This window comes from Neltuma alba, unplaced genomic scaffold (genome assembly GCF_004799145.2).
Source record: "Neltuma alba isolate B1F8T4 unplaced genomic scaffold, ASM479914v2 tig00012051_pilon, whole genome shotgun sequence".
NCBI lineage: Eukaryota > Viridiplantae > Streptophyta > Magnoliopsida > Fabales > Fabaceae > Neltuma > Neltuma alba.
This window is the reverse complement of record NW_021636615.1, coordinates 57,939-77,364: the sequence shown is the minus strand read 5'-3', so window position 1 is coordinate 77,364 and position 19,426 is coordinate 57,939. Positions and strand designations below refer to the sequence as shown.

At 33.6% G+C, this 19,426-nt stretch overlaps 2 protein-coding genes across 2 annotated transcripts; one reads left to right on the top strand and one right to left on the bottom strand.

Annotated features, from left to right (window-relative positions):
- Positions 1-3,243: 3,243 nt before the first annotated feature.
- On the bottom strand, positions 3,244-10,023 carry LOC114721622 (probable LRR receptor-like serine/threonine-protein kinase At4g29180). The gene is made up of 10 exons (XM_028907482.1): positions 9,838-10,023; positions 7,392-7,659; positions 7,115-7,166; positions 6,498-6,569; positions 6,341-6,412; positions 5,995-6,137; positions 5,567-5,784; positions 5,300-5,426; positions 3,544-3,867; positions 3,244-3,374 (listed from the first exon to the last, which is right to left on the bottom strand). The coding sequence occupies exons 1-10, from the start codon at positions 10,021-10,023 to the stop codon at positions 3,244-3,246; spliced, it is 1,593 nt and encodes a 530-aa protein (XP_028763315.1).
- Positions 10,024-15,516: 5,493 nt separating this feature from the next.
- On the top strand, positions 15,517-17,193 carry LOC114721621 (uncharacterized). Its single transcript, XM_028907481.1, has one exon. The coding sequence runs from the start codon at positions 15,517-15,519 to the stop codon at positions 17,191-17,193; it is 1,677 nt and encodes a 558-aa protein (XP_028763314.1).
- The last annotated feature ends 2,233 nt before the right edge of the window (positions 17,194-19,426 follow it).

Sequence of the window (19,426 nt, the reverse complement as noted above, 5' to 3'; positions counted from 1 at the left end):
AGTTAGCAATTCATAAAAATCAAAAATCTTTTTTACAGTTTAGGTTACTTGCATTTATTTACGAGGATTTAATTTCATTTTCGGCTCCTCAAAGTGAATACGAGCCGGATGGTGCACTATATTGCATTAATTCGGTTAACTTTTGGAATAACACCAAAGCGACAAATTAAAGGTATTATTTCAAACACTTCAATAAGTAGAAGGTAAGGGGAAAAAATAGAGATGGCCTAACCATGCAGCTCGAGAGATGTCACATTCAAACCGAGATGAGCAGAGGTTTGTGTGGGCTAGTAAAGAGGGTGGGGTAGTGTGTGTTTATATAACTAGAAATTGTAGGGAATTAATAATTGATAGAAGTTGTAGGGAATTACAATTAATGATAGATCTTTTAGAGGTTGCGGATTGATGAGAGGTCGTAGTATGGTGCCATTGTTTCTTTAATTATATGCATTTTTTAATTATTAATTAATAATTAATGATGGATCTTTGATTTGAAAAGAAATAGAGCAAAATTATGCTAAGCTACTCCCTCTAGTTAGTTATGGTAACCAACCATGCATCATGAATATAATATATACATCAACCTTAAATATGGGCCACGTAAAAACTGAAAGAATTGCAATGAGTTCCAAAATAAAGAATATAATTATTAAAAAGTCCCAATAACAAGTGACAAGTTATCATTTAGTATTTTAAAACTTGTCATTGTAGGCTGTCTTGTTGTCACTAGGATTTTGTAGTAATTATATTCTTTATTTGGGATTTCATTGTGATTCTTCCTAAAAACCCTATTTCCTAGTTGATTTGGTCCCCGTAAACGCAAAATCCCGTTGTCTTGTCTGGAACGTGTAGATGGTCCTACATAATTGACATTTGTAGCTTTCATGTCTTAATATTTTTGGTTTTCCACAATTATTTGCAGCAAATACACACACTTTTCTGATTCTATTTATAAAGTAGAGAGAATATTTTATTTATTTCTATTTATTTGTAAGTCACATCATTAAAATTTTTATGAGTATGCAATTTTACCTTTAATTTATTATCATATAAATTATTGTTTCATTTAAAAGTGTATGTATATTAAATAAAGTTAAGTTAAAAAGTTATTAAATTGTAATGCAGAGTTAATGAGGTTTAAAATTTTCTTGGAATAAAATATGTTGTAATTGCTTTCTGATCTGAAATATGTATATGTATGTATGTATGCATGCATGTTTGTGCGCTCGAACCTTGAATATTTGCCAGCTAGAAAAGATATATTCCATTAACTTTAAATTTTAATTGGATCATCCATAAGTTTGATCTATTAATTACTGTACGTTACGGGGAACGAGTTCAGAGGTTTTTTTATTCATAACCTATAAACAGTGAAATTAATTCTTCAAATGCTGCATGGTGAGAATTATTTCCCCATATGTTATAGTCAAAGTTGTTTAAACTGAACAACTTTTGAAATTCATCTAGATAAGAATAATTTCTTCAATAAGTATGCAATTAAACTTTATCTTAATATGAACAATATCTAAACTTCATCAACTCTTGAAAACCTCTTCACAATCTCAGATCACGCGTATATCCCTATAATGATTCAGTAATGATTTGATTATTGTTTTCCTAATAAATTATGAGTTAATCATTATATAATAATATAGCAATAATTAATACTATATTAATAAAAAAAGTTATTTGTGAAAATAAAACGATTAGGTTTTAAAAAATTAATAATAAATAATGAAATTGACATGAACAAAAAATAAAAATTAATTCACTTTACAACTAATGACTTCCGGTATCACATCTTGAACTCCTCCACATATTCTTGCATTTGATCTAATGCGCCATGTGTTAATTAACTAAGTTTTCGCCATTTACGGTTATATCTTTTATTTTCTTAATTAAAAGTTATAATTTCTCATCATTCATTATGACTAATATTTTGTTTTTTATAACTTAGTTTTCTAATTTTTACAAAATATTTAACATTCGCAAAACTTCTAAGTTTATAATGGATTGAGTTATTATAAATATAATTTTTATATTAAAAATGAGAAAAATATTAAAATATTTGTATCATCTTTATATCTTTTTCACTAAAATCAAGCAACTGAACAACCATATTTGTAATATTTCTCATGAATCAATATCTAAAATGGAATGAGTTAAAATAAGAGATGGTTGTCAAGTAAAGGGTCTCGTTGGCCGAAAAGGAAAAAAAAAAAAAGGTTAAGGGTCTCATCATTGGCATATAATACTCTCCTATTCTAAATATAAGACTCATTTTATAATATAAATTATACTACAAAATGAATATTATATTTAAGATAGGAGGAATATGTTCACCTAAATAAGTTTACTAATTAATCTCTGAATTCTTGTCAATGAGTTGTCTCATTATGATTCATGTTGTTAACATAACCCTATGAATATTACTAATTATGCATTAATATGAAATATAAAATAGATAATAAATTCTACTGTTCGATGTATACAAGAATATTTCTTAATTAGCCGATGGTTTAAAACTAATTCCTAGTTATCTGCCAACATTCAGATCTTATTAAGAGTTTTCAGATATAAGAAGGTCAGATTCTTCCAGTTTAACTAATTAACGTAGTGTAGTGACAAGCTTGAATTTGCTAATTAAGGAACCTTTGGATAAACAGTAAAATTATCATTGTGGGTCTTTTTGTGGTTGTTAGAGCGAGGTGATTTAAAGATAAACTGTGACAAGCTTGAATCTGCTAATTTGTGGAATTCACTTTGTATAATAGATAGTTTCTCATTGAAATTATATATAAAAAGTATGATGTTACTGTTAAACAATTTTTATTTTTTTAGTTTAATAAAAAAACATAAAAATAAAAAGTCAAAATCACCAATCCACTAACATGCTTTTTTTTTTTTTTTACCCAAACTCTATCTGGATTATTTTGACCCTATAATATGATACATAAGCCCTCGTTTCATTTTGGAAAAATTCATTTTCCGTATCTTTATCAATTTTTTGGTGCCAGTCGTGTGTCATCTCCGTGGGAGAACCAACAAAAATTTGGAAAAATCATGTTGACATTTTCCTCTCCAAATTATGGGGACATGATTTGTAGGTGGAATCATTAATTCCCAAACAAAACTCGAAGTTTTGATGGTCCGAGGAAAATCGATAAGAATCGAGTAAAAAATTCGAGTAATGTCATCAATGGAAGATTCAATTTACTATTCGGCTAATCCTCCTTGCGTCCTTTATTCCATTGTTCCCATGTCTTGTTCCCTTTTCCATCTTTTCAGACCATTAATTATCAATGCATCCATGAAATCAAACCAAACAGTAATTGGGAATATGAAATATAGAGCCATAGAAACCCAATAATCAACTGAAATTTCAGTAGCAAATTAACAGATAGAGATGTCACAACAATGATCAAGCCAAAAGGCTTCATAATCAAACAAAACATGACTTCTATAGAACAAGTCCAACAAGAAACTATTTTGCATTACACGCAACAATATCCATTTTAGTATAAACTAATGTAAAGAAACTACCTAGCTGAGAGGATAGTGATTGAATCAAGATTCCCAGAATGATTGATTGGATGGCATGGCTCACCATTTGAATTGGAAAGTCAATCTCCATAGCTAAACATTCCTTTAGTTCATGCAACACATAACTAATGTCTGGCCTTTTGGCGCACTGTGGCGCAATGCATGACATTGCCGTCTCCACAGCGTTCCATGCAGAACTAACATTGAATTCACCTGCCAACCTTAGATCAACAATGCCTCGAATATCCCCCCACTCAATTTTTGGACAGATCCAATCAATGATGAAACATATATCCTCAAGTTCTCTTCTTACCGGTGGATGGCCTGTGATCAGTTGAAGAAGAATCGTACCGAAACTATAGATGTCACTTTCTTTGTTTAGGTTTCCAGACATTTGAAATCTGTAGTGTCAACCAACAATTAGTTTATCATACAATAGTCTTTTATTTTTTTTAGATTAATATTTTTCATTGATAAAATGCAATGACTTACTCAGGATCAATATAACAAGGTGTACCAGCTGGTTGAGTTGATAGATGAGTGTCTCTTTCATTTTTAAATGCTCTAGATAATCCAAAATCAGCAAGCTTGGCTACCCTGGATTGATTTAACAGAATATTGGATGGTTTTAAGTGTCAATGAATTATGGGAGTCTTACAGCCATGATGAAGATATTCCAATCCTGAAACTTCATCAGATTATGTAAGTTATGGTAAAATGTGATTGTTAAGGGGAGAAAAAACTCATTAGTTCTCTAACCTCTTGCTGCATCCACACCAACTTGTAGTCTATCGCTCCACTTTAAAATTTTTGAGTTTTTCTCTGCAGAGACATTGGTTTTTGGTCAATATAATGGAACGCCAGGAACCAAAACAGGCATATGATGATGTATATGTAACAATTCAATAAACTGTATGATATAAATGAAGCTGTTAAAAGAATTTGAACAACAAATCGAAGTGTCAAGGTTGGGTCAACTCTAAGTTTGTTTTAGAAGGAAAAGGGAAAAGTGGGTAAAAAAGAGTATGGCAAAGTAGAAGTTTTGGAAACTTTGTGAGGGGACTAGCACTTGAAAAGAACAGATATTTTTCTCTTTTCCTTTTGGTTGTTATCTTTTCTACTATTATTTGCTGAGAGGATAATCAAGTCTCCCTATCTCCGATGGTATACTCTTGGATTGGCAAAAGAAGCCACATCACTTCAAAAGTTAATATCTGTGAGGTATTTATAATTAATTTTTGATTAGTATATATAGTTTTTGATGCTAGATGCTGGGACATTTAATCATTCATTGGAGTTAATTAGAAGTACATAGGAATCCAAATTCACTTTGCCCCAGGGAAAAAAAAAGTTTCTACTAGGATCAATGATCGAAAAAGCTGTTGGCAAAAGTCTGAGGAGGTAATCTCATAGCAAATGAATTTTCTAGAAGTTATATGCTGGTAAAATAAATAACTTTGATGTGAATTGATGGAACAATGCTAAAGATAGTGAAATCAGGCGAGGAGTTATGGACACAGATGGACAAAGTTTGAGCTTCTTGGTTGTGAGTGCCAATAAATTTCTTGTGCACAAGTTTTTAGTCAATAAAATAGATGTTTCATTTCAAAGTCATATTCCGCAGGTTCCTGTGGGAGGTATTCCCAACCAACTTCTTCCCCGTAGATATATTATAAAGGCAAGAAAACCGTAGTAAAATTACACCAACCATTATGAAATATGAGAGAAGTTTTAATTTGATCATTTTAAGACAAACCTGCCAATAGTCCGCTGAGGTCTCCAAGATCCATATATTCATAAACCAACGCTTTGATGTCGTTTTCATCACAAAACCCAACAAATGAAACCAGGTTTCTATGATGAATGACTGTTAAGAGTTGAGCCTACAAGTTAAAATTAGTCAGATCTCTATTTTAGAACATAATTTTTTAATAAGAACATCATTCTACCAAATAGGAATATATTCAACATTGGGTTATTAAAAAAAATTAAAAACTATAACTTGATTACTTTTATTTCTAACCTCTGATTGAAATTCCTTAAAGCCTTGCCTTGAATATGGAGAAAGTAACTTAACAGAAACCTTTGTATCATCTTCTAAAGTGCCAAGGTAAACTTTCCCAAACCCTCCTTCTCCAATAGCAGTTTCAAAATTGTTTGTGATACGGAGAACCTCCGAGTAAGAAAATGACTGATTCTTGTGTTTTACAGCTTCCCTTTTCTGAGATTCCCTTAGGATGACTACAACATTAAATGAAATTTTGTAAGACTTTCATGATCTTATAAAGGTGTAAAAGCAAGTAATTGAACTTAATTAGATCATTGCCCACCTAAAGAGATTAGACTGTCCGAAGACAGGGACTCAGGGCATGTACAAATATTTAAAAATAAATAAAGAATCTGGGGATAAGGTTCTATCAATGAATTGGCAGCATGTGTAAGCACAAATACCTCTTTTATGTCGAAGTCTCCAGATCACCAGAGCAACAATAACAATTAGGATGACCAAAGCTGCAACTGATGCAATAAGTGGAATTACAAAATTGTGTTTTTGGCAGGAATTCTTTTGGCAAAGACCTGGATTGTTGGCCACACTGGCAAAATAGAGCAGGGGTTAGGCTTAACAGTATAAGGATATATAATACACATTATGTCATATCATATTTGATTTATCGTATTAAAGTAGATTGCCTCTATGCTTGCAATTTAGGGTTATTTTTGTCCCTTAATGCTTTAAAAGTTAAAACAATGGAGGAACTAGTTGAAATATAGAATTTAACATTGAAGAAAAGTAAACCTTAGCTGCAATTCAGCATTTTCCTTCAAAGCATTGGGAATTGAACCAGTAAGCTTGTTTCCTGCCAAATTACTGCAAGTGGAATTCTAAGGTACACGACTTCACAATAAACATGAACACGAAAGGCTATCAAATGTAATTTTAATTAAGATCTTACTTGAACTTCAAATTCAGAAGAGTTGAGAGAAACTCTGGTAGTTGTCCAGCCAATTCATTGTTCGACAAATCCCTGTGAACAAGACTAAGCGTTATTCATAAAATCTAACAATATGCTCAGTAGTAGTATTTGAAATTTAGAGCCTATCTTATGCGAAAACTTACAAGGACTCCAATTTTAATAATTTAGCAAAGGCTTCCCTTATTTCACCTTTGAGGTTGCTTGAACTCAAGTTCCTACAATTTGTAATTTATCCACCATTGTAAGCAACGTAACTAAGAGAGAGAAACGAAAGGGAAGCTAAGGGTTATGCGTTCAAGTACATACACACATACATGATTGAGATGTATCATCAAATTAAGACATGCTGGCATTTCATGAGTTAAAAAAAAAAATCACCACACAGTAATGTTCATACCTTGAAATATTACGGCATTCTACTCTCATCCTTAACTATTGTATGCAAGATATTGTCCTTGAATGCATCAAATATAACATATCATAAATAAGAGTAGAAATATGGGGCTACTTACAATGAAGGGATCCTTATATTATCGTTGGCGGTGTAAATCAGGCCATCTCATGCTAATTTAGATGGAACACATGGGTCCCCTTGCCAACTGAATCTGGAGATCCCATAAGTATGCTTTATTTCCAACAAGGCATCAACTACAAAATTTCCAATCATAAATTCATTACACAGTATAGTTTTTTATTCTGTTTTGATTTAGTATGGTGATTATGTGGATAAAGGAAAAACTGGTGCAACGATACCCAAAACGAATGAATGATAAGAAAAAGAAATACTATCTGTGGTATAAGATCTATTTTGTAGTGCACATTATACTAGAAAATAAATCTTATATTGATGACTGAAGGTAGTAATGGAAATACCGTCTTGTGTTGCTGGAGGGGAATTGGGTTGTGAGATGGCTTCGTAAATTTCGTAGGCATTCAAGATTGGAGGAGCATCTGAATCAGCTGTTGCTATGATAGTGAAACTAACGTAACCTTTACTTATCTTGTTGGAACTTAAGGTGACAGGCTTCAAGTATTGAAGAGTAAGTAAATGAGCGGGTGATGAATTGTCATCATCATCAAAAGTGACATTGATAATCCTCTTGCGGTCAGAAGGAAGCTTCTGAATTTCAGCGAGAAGCTTCTGATAATATTGATGAGATATATCGTAACTCCAATTTGCAGTTAAGACATTGGAATTGTTTAGGGGTTGTGATGCAGTGCGTAATACTTCTAATGGCAGCTCATAGGTGGAGTTCTCTGTGTTTCCTTCTACGTACACTTGATTTTACGACATCCCAAACGTTACCATGACGTGTTTTCCACAAGCGGTCGAATGCGTCGTCCTTGTACCTGCGGTAAAGTGCGCGTACACACTTGTTTGAACAAAAACAAAAAGCTCTTTGTACGAGGAAAAAGACTACTCTTATGTTCTCAACATACTTTTGTTCAATCAACTTGGGACAAAATGGATTTTAAAGTGAGAAAGCCATGCAAGTATCTATATGTAATTTTCCTTGTGGTATTCAGACTTTTGTTCTCTTGATTAAATTCTTAATTTTTTTCCTGTTAGCTGCACTGTTAGTCCATATAACTTTGGTCTGTTAACACTGTTATCATATTAATAGAGCACAAATAAATGATTTAATCAAGAAAGAAAAATGCATAGGTATAAAATTAAAAATTGAGAGGAAAATGTAGGTATCTACAAAGTGATTTTCCCTTTAAAGTATTAGTATTGATAACAAGAGTTTGTTATACAATAAATAATATGCATAGAAAATTCTGCATGTCTTAAGTTCAATATTGTAATTTAATTAAAGTTTAGCGTGATTAAAATTTAAAAGTATTTTAAAACATTGGGGATATATAGAACTTTTGATAAATGGATAATTGATTTTGAAATTGTTGGGTGACAAGTGTGTCCTACATTAAATAAAGATGGGCTAAAAGGTGAATAAGTGGTATGACCATAAATTTATTATTTTAAAGTTTTGAATTAAAAAGAAGCTGTTGTAAGGTCAATTGGATTCCTCTTTTTAAGATGCTTCCCAGTCCCAACAATTATACATTGTGTCCCTTTCAACATAAGAGAAGAAGCAGAAGGGAGAGACCTTAATGGAAGTGAGTGGAACAAGAGAAAGGGAGGGATTTTATGGAGGAGAGAGTGCGAAGGGAGGGGAGACTAGGGGAGAGATTTTATTATTTTAAGAGCAATTTGAGAATTTAATAAAAACCTCAGCTCCAAAATTCTTCGAGGGGAAAAAAATATTAACGGGTTCAACTAAAAAAAAAAAGAAGAGTAAGTGATATGTTAAATATGAAAGGAGAGAGTAAAAAATTGATTAAAAAATTTTTAATCTCACTTGTCTGATTTTTTTTAAAATCCTACTTAATAAAATTTTCGTTCTCCTACCTTTCCATCCATTGCCCTTGATTGAATCAGACAATAGATGGGGTAGGAGGAGAGGAGAATTGAAAATGGGTTAACTAAACAAATTAAAAAAGACTACAGCTATAAAATTTGTTTGAGGCAAACAAAGGGAGGGGAGCCTCGCTTCTCTCTCCTTTTAAAACCCCAGGTGCTTCTCGTCACTTTGATGAGCAACCAAACTTATCATATCTTGAAAGTCCAGATTTTATTTTGACAGTCCAAATTTGAATTTTTTTTAATTTTTATTTCTTTGAGATAATTACTTTAATGGGTATAAAGTCTAAAATAAAAATAATTTTTTAACTATAATTGTTTTAAAAAATAACTTGTTCTATCTAAAAAATTAATTAAAAATTTTAAATCTAGACCATTCAGATTAAATCTGCGTAGTCCACATCTAATGAGCACCAAACTTGTTCGATATCAATGATATAAACACACATTTAAGGATAATAACTGAATTAAAATCTTTGATATTATGAAGAGTTAATAATATTTTTTTACTTTTGCATCATTCAGTCCACCTATATGTATATGTACGAATGTATATAAAAGATCAATTTTCAAGGTCATATAAAATAGTGGTATTTTATACTTTCAAATAATCATAGTTTTTACTTTTTATTTACTGTACATCTTTGACTTCTCAAATATATATTATTCACATAAAGTCTCACAAAATATTGAGAAAAGCTAGTTAATTATTGTAGTGTAACAAAAATGAAAGAGCACCTACCTAGTAAAAAGGATCCCAAGCGTAGAGCCACAATTGACTCGGGACCGTAGATACAAGGGAAGTGAAACTGCAGAATAGGGAGAGTTGTCAAGTGGCCTTAATTCCAGAGTGTTAATGAAAGGAGTACCTAGTCCAATATTCACCAGACACACCTGAAACAAGTGATCAGAAGGAAGCTGTTGGAGTATGATTTCTTCGAATTGGAAATAAGTTGCATTGGGCAGCCGAATTGTTATCCAATAATTGGCCCCAAAGTAGAGATCGAAGACTGGAACTGTGTTTTTGTTGTCATAATTCCCATATGAAAATATTGCTCTGATCAGATACGTTTGATTCATCTTCTGTTCTTTTTGTTGTTTTGGTTTCATAACGTAACAGTTCCTTTTCCCCTCCGGAAAACTTCTTAACGTCTTTAGTTGTCGGCGTAGGTATGGAAAGTCTTCGAAGTTGGGTGATATTTCATAGTTTTCTCCACTGCCAACGAAGTCTTCATCTGTCTGGTTCCAGATCCCGGTTTGACTGTCCAAGTAATCTCCGCTTGCTCCACAATCTATGCTTATGAAACCTGAACCAATATATTAATTATTTTCCTTGTTTTAAATAAAAATTACTCAATGTAGATTTAGGAGAAAAAGGAATAACAGAAAAGCATGCAGGTTAAGTGGTTAATCTGTTACCTGCTGAATCATGGGCTGAGTGGCTAACAATAATGATGAGCGAAACAAACACATATAGAACCAAAATCCAGAGTGGATCCAGAGTGGTGTGCTCTTCATCATGTATTCAAGTTTAGATGGAAAAGGGATAGACAAATGATGTGCTTTCAGAAGAGAAAAGGAGTAGAGAGCATATATATTAGTATCCTGCATAATCACATGACTTTTCTATGCCTGGTCTAAAAATAAATAGAGAAAATTAGTTATTTGGGTATTATCAATAATGTTAATCTTTCTTTTGGCTTTTTGTTTATTTTATTTTTGATTGCCCCCTTAATTTGGAAAAGCTCTTCCCCCCCCCCCCTCCTTAATCGTGTTTGAGGAACAAATGGACACTATCCCCTCACTTGGAAGAAGAGAAAATGAAGAAGGAAAAAATTAAGAAAAAATGAGTAGTAATATTTTTTAAATGCAAACAACTCTTTCAGTAAGAATTTAAATCTTAGTTCACTATGAATAATTGACACTTTTTGCTAAACCCAACTCAATTGATCATGAAAAAATTATTCTAAACTGCTCTAAACAAATAAGAATCAGCACTTATTGTGAAAAACCATCAACATTATAATTTGGCAATTCACAAGTTTTATTAGCTATTCATAACAAAACTTTTGCAATAAAGTTGCACTCTCTAATAAACATCTATTATTATTATTATTCAATCACAAGATAAATTTAGAAACTAACAAGTCTAATTTAGTACTTCACAAGTCGCCCATTAGCTACTAATAACAAAATTTTTGTAATAAATTAAAATTGTGCTCTTCAATATATAAATCTTTATTGGTATTCAATTACAACGACACAATCTTAAAAATTAACAAGTCTAACTTATTAATTTACAGGTTCCTATTTGCTATTCGATAGAAAACTTTTATCATAAAATTATTCTCGGTCGTCGGAGCTCTAGTTGCTAACAGTAGTGGCAGCAGGTCATTGGCAAAGGTGGCTTTAAACAATAAGAGGGGCCTTTGGGGGGGGAAAAGTGATTTGCAATTAAACCAATTTGGGATTTTTCTACTGCAAGAGGCTTTATTTTGGACTTTCATAAAATTTATATATAAACAAATTATTCACTAATGTGGATGATTTATTCCTTCTTAAAGATAATTACCCCGTACTCCAAAGAATTTTGGGTGTGGCTTAACGTTTTGACACAGTAAATATTAAGAAGCACGGTAAATTTCTTGAATACGTAAGTGGCGCAACCTTATATAAATAGATGCTGGCAATAACAAAAACTTCATATAAATAGATTGCCCTTGTGTGAATTACAAAGAAAACGACAGCAAATTAAAACGAGATAATATAAATTTGGTATAATAATTACTCTCGCAACGTACGTAATATATGTTATTAATTAAAAACAAAAATAAAATGCTTTCCTTTTTGGTTTTCAAATTGGATAGATGTGAAATTTTTTGAAAAACAAAACTCACGTCAACTTTAGGTGAAGTTCCCTAATCACGTTTTTTTTTCTTCTTATAATATTACCTATGAATTTCTTGTAAATTTTTATATCAGTTCTTATAATATAAATTAAAATTTATAAATTTTCATATTGACACTTGTTATTGTGATATTGTTAGTTATTAGAATCTGTATGTGTATTTGTAAATTCATCTATTGACTGATATAGATCTAAGGCTTTTGTTTTTTTCAAATCATTCAAGTGACGAAGTTTATTCACCCTCTTTTTATTTCATCTTTTAGCTGTATGCGGGAGACCTAAGTCAATTTGTTTTATCTCCAATATAATTCCGGTATTAAGCATTTTGACCAAATTTTGAAATATTGATTATGAAATGTATAAATTTGATAACTGTCATAATTACTAATCCGAGTGTAATAGTCCTAATTGCTAGTTAGTCCGTCAAGATCGACCAACAAGATTAAACTCGCAGACGTAAAATAATTAACCAAAGTCAAAAAAGTTATGCCTGAATGACACGTGCAGGTAACGTGTCATTCGAGGAATTGTTGAGTTTTGAATTTGATTGTGACATTGATTTTATCCCTAAAATCAAGGGAAGATTACATTAAGATTTCATCCAAGAAAAATAAATAAATAAATTATTTTTGAAATCATAAAATTAATATGAAATTTAAAAAAAATTTATTGTAAGAGATTCTATTTATTTAATTAATAAACCGGTCTTATTGTTTTAAGTGTAATCTTTTTTTTAGTACCATTCGTTAACAATTCAAAAGGTACTCCCTCCGTTCCTTATTATAAGAGACATTTGATGCTTATAGTATGTTCCTAAATATAAGAGACACTTAAAAGTTGTCTCTACTTTTTTGTGTTGATTTCCTATTTTACCCATATTTATTGTCTCCAACTCACACTCTCTCTCCTTCCCACTTCTCTTTCTTTTAAGAATTTACTATTGTTCTCTCTCATGCTCTCTCTCCTTATTAATGAGGGTATTTTTGGAAAAAAAATTATACTTTTTACACATTAATTGTTCTTAACTAATTTTAACTGTTTTTTTTATCAACGTAATTCGGTTATTCGTCTCTTATAATAAGGAACGGAGGGAGTAATAGTTAACAAATCAATATGTAATAATTAACAATTATCATCGCAAGTATTAATAATATATTTTCTCAACGTATGTTCTCAGTGCATCACAAGGATTTCAAGTTAAATATGTTTATATGTCATGCGCTGAGAAAATATATTGTTAATACTTGCCGCAATAGCTATTAATTGTTGTAGCTTAAATTATTAATAACTGCTTTTTCAGTTGTTAATCTAGAGTTGAAAAAGAAAATAAAAATAGTTAAGTAATTGAATAAGTAGAATCTCTTATTAATGAGATTTTTGGGACTTCAAATTAATTTAATAATTTTAAGGGATTTTCTTATATTTATTTTTTTAGGTAAAACCGTAATACATTTGCCGGGGGGAGGGTTTTGGTAGAACATATCGATGTTGATTTTACTTGTTGATCAATGCAAAGTAAAGAAAACTCAATTTCCAATTGTTTATTGTCAATGAATTACATCAACATCTTTTCCATTTTACAATATTCCCGGAATATTGGATTACCAAAATATGAGCTGAACGAATCAATTAATAATAATTTAGAATTATTTCATTTAATTAATGTATACATAGCATTTTAATCATATGCCTGTCCAAACTAAGTTACAAAGGTACTGTACTAACTCCTATCCTAAATATAGGAGTTAGACATGAAATTCACTTTAATCTTAAATATATATAATACTTCCATCCACTTGGACCCTCAAGTTTATAATCTTTGTTCAAAATATGCATATTAATTACACATTTATTATATATAATTAACTTAATTAATTTTTTTAATATCCAAAAATTATTTATTTAAATCTTATATTAAGTACCGCATATAGTAGTGTAGTACTATATTGTTTATAAAGAAAATAAGTTATACAAAAAGGGAAACAAAATGTAGGTGAGTTTTAGGACTTCGTTATCAAATTGTTTAATAAACAAGTCAATAAATGAAACAGAATGTACTTTATAACAAGAAAAAAATATGTGCAATAAAATTATAGGGTTGCTTATTATTGCTCTTGTAAGTTTAATAATTCACAATAAAACAAAAAATTAAAATATGCCGTCCTATTCATAATTTATGTAGATCATTGATAACCTCTCAAAATTCCTACTGAATTAAGCTGATTTAACATTCTTTTATTGGGTTTATAAGTCAATTTTGCAGGAAACAAAGCCTGAGGAAAGTAAAGAATGGAGAAGCAGCTGAAAAGAAGCATCCGCCGCGGCCTATGGAATAATCCGCCGCGGCGGATCACACAGAGAGGGAAGACTGAGCCTCTGTGAAATCCGCCGCAGCGCCCTGATGCATCCGCCGCGGCTCCCGAGCAACATTAGGAAGCAACCCGTTCGGTGAAATGCGCCGCGGCGCCTAAAGCAATCCGCCGCGGCGCCTTGCCCCTCGCAGCTGTGCGTTTTACTTCCTAACTTAAAAAATTAGGGCTTATAGAGTGAGGGAAGGGGTTTTGGTGTGAGTTCGACTTTTGAGCAATTTTGGAGGCTGGCTCTGCTAGGGTTTGGAGTTTTGAAGGCTTGGAACTTTTGGGCTTGAAGCTAGAAGAGATTCAAAGCTTGTATCTTAAATTTTCTGGGTTTCCTTCTTCTTCCCTTCTTGTTTCTACTATGACTACTAGATATTCCTATAGTTGTAGTTCTTTACTTGCCATGTATAGCTAAATCCGTTTTTCTAGGGTTATTTTGATCTATTGTATGGATTGAGATTTGGGTTTTACTATCTCTTTAGTGTTAATGATAATATTCAGTTGTTTTTACTTTGAGCTTAATGCTTCCTTTTGTCTGGCCATCATTTGGATTGATTGTTGATTAGTTTAACTTGAGAAAGTTAAACTAATTCGTGAACTTAGGTAAAAACATGCTAGTCCAGAAATTTATTTGAGTGAATAGATGGTTTGTCGATTGATCAGAGATGTATTTGTTGACCTAGCATAGACTAAATGGGTTTTGGTTTTTAAAGAGCAACCTTTTCAAACAAAGCAAGAGATTGCTGTGTTTTAATGGTGTTTGCAACATTTGGTTTTGACTTGAGAAAGCTTAATCAATTCTATAAACCCAGGCTAACTGAATTTATTGTAAAACACTATTTGAGAGTAATTAATCCAGTTTCATGAAGTACTTTAGTGAAGAATAACCCTAGTCTATTAATTGTTTCAAGGTCGATTCGATTTTATACTGCTTTAAACCATTGTTTTCTTAACTTTCATTTCACAAACTCTTTTACAACAATTATTTCACTTAACCTAATCAAATACACAATTATGATTTTTCAACTCATCTAGCCTTAGTCTCTGAGGGAACGATACTTTTTATATTACTTGCGACCCGTCCACTTGCGGTCAAGTTATTTGGTGAACAAGTTTTTGGCGCCGTTGCCGGGGACTAACGGCTAGAGTTTTTGAGGTTGATTGTCCTTATTGTGTGCTTGGTTACGCTTAAGTTCCATTTAGCATTTGTAGTAATTATAGGTAGTAGCAGTAGTTTATTTTATTCATTTCTCTTGATAAGTTTGATACTTTTGTTTTTGATTTGAATGTGCAGGTAACCCCTGACGCATGCAAAGAAGACTGGAAGTTATTGTGGAAGAAGTTACTGAAGAAGTATCCAGGTCGGGAGAAACTGAAAACACACCGGAGATTCAACAACAACCTCAGTTACTTCCACCGCCGCCGCCGCCACCGCCACCACCACCTGAATCAGAATCAGAAGAAAACATGGCGGAGGAAGATGAGAACGATGTGTACACCCTGGATGACTATTTGGATAAAGAAGGGCAGACTTTTCACTCAAGTATCCGGTTACCAGACATTCAAGCCAGGAATTTTGAAATCAAGCCTGTTATGATTCAACTACTGGGGATGATGGGTACTTTTGAAGGAAATTTTAAGGATGATCCGAATGAGCATTTGACCAAGTTCATAGAGGTTTGTGAGAACTTCAAACAAACTGGGGTTACTAAAGATGTACTGAGATTGAGATTGTTTCCCATGTCATTATCTCACAAGGCGAAAACATGGTTGAATTCTTTACCTGAACACTCCATTAAGACTTGGGATGAGCTTGTATCTAAGTTCAAGGCCAGATTTATTCCAAGGGGCAAACGGGCTACATTAAGGGGTGAGTTGCTTTCTTTCGAGCAGCATCCGGATGAGCTATTTTATGAGGCTTGGGAAAGATTTAAGGATATGTGGAGAAATTGTCCAAATCATGAGCAAAAGAAATATGTTCTAATGGAAGCTTTCTGGAATGGATTGAATGATCAGACAGTGACAATGCTGAATACCGCTTCAAACGGAGGAATCGGAAAGATGAAGGTAAATGAGCTATATGAACTGTATGAAGAGGTGGCATCTAGCACTATGCAACAGTATAACAAGAGAAGGCAAAGTTCTGGGAGACATAAGGAGCCTAGTTCTTCATCATCAAGAGATATTGCATCGCAACTTGAAGCAATATCTAAGAGATTTGACAATCTGGAATTGCAGATTAAGAAAGGAAATGCTGCAGGAGTTCATGCACTTCAGGCTCCGGGATACACTTGTGACCATTGTAATGAGGAACACCATTCTGATCAATGCCCATACACCTTGGAGACAGTCAATTATATGAATAATGCACAAAGAAGACCACAAGGGAACCCTTATTCTCAAACTTACAATCTAAATTTGAGAAATCATCCAAATTTCTCTTGGCGAAATGGGCCAAGTCTGAATCCCCCACAAATATTACCATCCGGTGCTAAACAAATGGGGCCTCCTGGTTTTCATGGTCAACCACAGCAAAATCAATTGCAACAGCAGCATCCTCAAAAGGAAGATTCCAAAATTGAGAAGATGTTTGCTCAATTATTGGCCAATCAAGAATCTGCAAGGGCTGAGAATAAGGCAACATTTTCTCTCCATGAAACTGCCATCAAGAATCTTGAGGTGCAAATGGGTCAACTGGCTTCACAAATGAATGTACTCACAAGAAGCAGCTTACCAAGTGATACCATTCCCAATCCAAAAAGGGATGGTAATGAAGAGTGCAAAGCGATCAATTTGAGAAGTGGAAAGCAGTTACCTGACATTCAGAGGCCTAGTCAGACCGGCAAGGACACCATTAACAGTAAGGCGACTGACCTTGATACAAATGAGCTTTCAGAAGAAGGTGGTATAGTAGAAGAGGAAGAAACCAAGAAAAGGAAACAAACAGAAGAAAATCTCACTGATGTGGTTCGAGGAAAGAAGTAGAGGGTGAAACGGTTGATGATAAAAAGAGGAAGACAACTCCCCCTCTTGCTACACAGATGCCGCCGCTTCCATTTCCTCAAAGGTTCAAGAAGAAAGATGAAGATGTCCAGTTCAAGAAATTTGTGGACATGTTTAAGCAATTACACATCAACATCCCGTTTGCTGAAGCATTAGAGCAGATGCCTAAGTATGCTAAGTTTCTTAAGGATGTTCTCTCCAAAAAGAAGAGATTTGGTGAATTTGAAACGGTGGCTCTGACTGAAGATTGTAGTGCCATCTTGCAGCGAAAACTCCCACCCAAACTGAGAGATCCAGGCAGCTTTTATATCTCTTGTAACATAGGCAAACACTTCAATGGAAAAGCCCTATGTGATTTGGGAGCAAGTGTTAACTTGATGCCTCTAGCTGTATTCAATCGATTAAATTTGGGTGAAGCAAGGCCAACAACAGTTACATTGCTCTTTGCTGACAGAAGTATCTCATATCCAAAAGGGATTGTAGAAGATGTATTGGTGAAGGTAGACAAATTCATATTCCCAGCTGATTTCATTGTGTTAGACTGTGAGGTAGATTGGAATATCCCCATTATTTTGGGACGGCCATTTTTAGCTACTGCAAGAACCCTCATTGACGTAGAAAAGGGTGAGATCACCATGCGAGTAAATGATGAGAAGGTGATATTCAACATGAATCAAGCCTTGAAGTTTCCAGATGATTCTGCTCACTGTAATTGTATTGATGTGATTGATTCCACGGTGCAAGAGGAGCTGATTAACTCTTTGACCAAAGACCCATTAGAAGCAGTGTTGATTGGAGAAACAAGTAGTATTGATGGCAAGGTTGAAGCTTATGCAGAAATGATGAGTATTGAAGCGTTTCCGTATCGAAAAGCTAAGACTTTTGAGCCTCTAGATGTGACTAGTGCTTTGAGCTCTCCTCTAAAGCCTTCTGTGGATGAACCGCCGGTGTTGGAGTTGAAGACTTTACCATCACATCTCAAGTATGCCTACTTGGGTAATTCTACCACTTACTTTACCTGTGATTGTTTCTTCTAAGTTGTCCACGTTGCAAGAAGAGAAACTGTTAAGGGTCTTGAGACACCACAAGAAAGCTATTGGGTGGTCCATAGCTGACATCAAAGGGATCAGCCCTTCTATTTGTATGCACAAGATTTTATTAGAGGATGGTCACAAACCTTCTATTGAGCATCAAAGGAGATTAAACCCGGTTATGAAAGAGGTAGTCAAGAAAGAGATCCTTAAATGGCTTTCTGCTGGAATAGTCTACCCTATTTCTGATAGTTCATGGGTGAGCCCAGTTCAATGCGTCCCTAAAAAAGGCGGTATAACTGTAGTGGCTAACACCCAAAATGAGCTAGTTCCAACTCGTACTGTGACTGGGTGGAGAATTTGCATGGATTATCGAAAGTTAAATACAGCAACCAGAAAAGACCATTTCCCGCTGCCATTTATTGATCAGATGTTGGATAAACTTGCTGGGCAAGAATTCTTTTGTTTCTTGGATGGGTATTCAGGATACAACCAAATTGTAATAGCCCCAGAAGATCAAGAGAAAACAACCTTTACTTGTCCATATGGCACATTTGCTTTCAAAAGAATGCCATTTGGTCTTTGCAATGCTCCAGCAACATTTCAAAGATGCATGATGGCCATCTTTGCTGACATGATTGAGAAAACAATTGAAGTGTTCATGGATGACTTCTCTGTTTTTGGAGATTCTTTTGATTGTTGTTTAGATAATTTGGCGGCTGTTTTGCAAAGATGTGAAGAAACTAATTTGGTTCTGAATTGGGAAAAATGTCACTTCATGGTGCAAGAGGGCATTGTCCTTGGTCATCGAGTATCCAAACAAGGCCTAGAAGTTGACAAGGCAAAGATATCTGTTATTGAGCAATTGCCTCCACCAACAAGTGTTAAGGGTATTAGAAGTTTCTTGGGTCATGCGGGATTCTACCGTCGGTTCATTAAAGATTTTTCTAAAATCACTAAGCCCTTGTGCAATTTGTTGGAGAAAGATAGGGAGTTCAAGTTTGATGACACTTGTATGAACTCTTTTGAGGAATTAAAGAAGAAGCTCACCTCAGCACCCATTTTAGTGGCACCTAATTGGGAGCTACCCTTCATCATTATGGCAGATGCTAGTGATTTTGCCGTTGGAGCAGTTCTAGGACAAAAAGTAGATAAGGTCTTCCATCCCATCTACTATGCTAGTA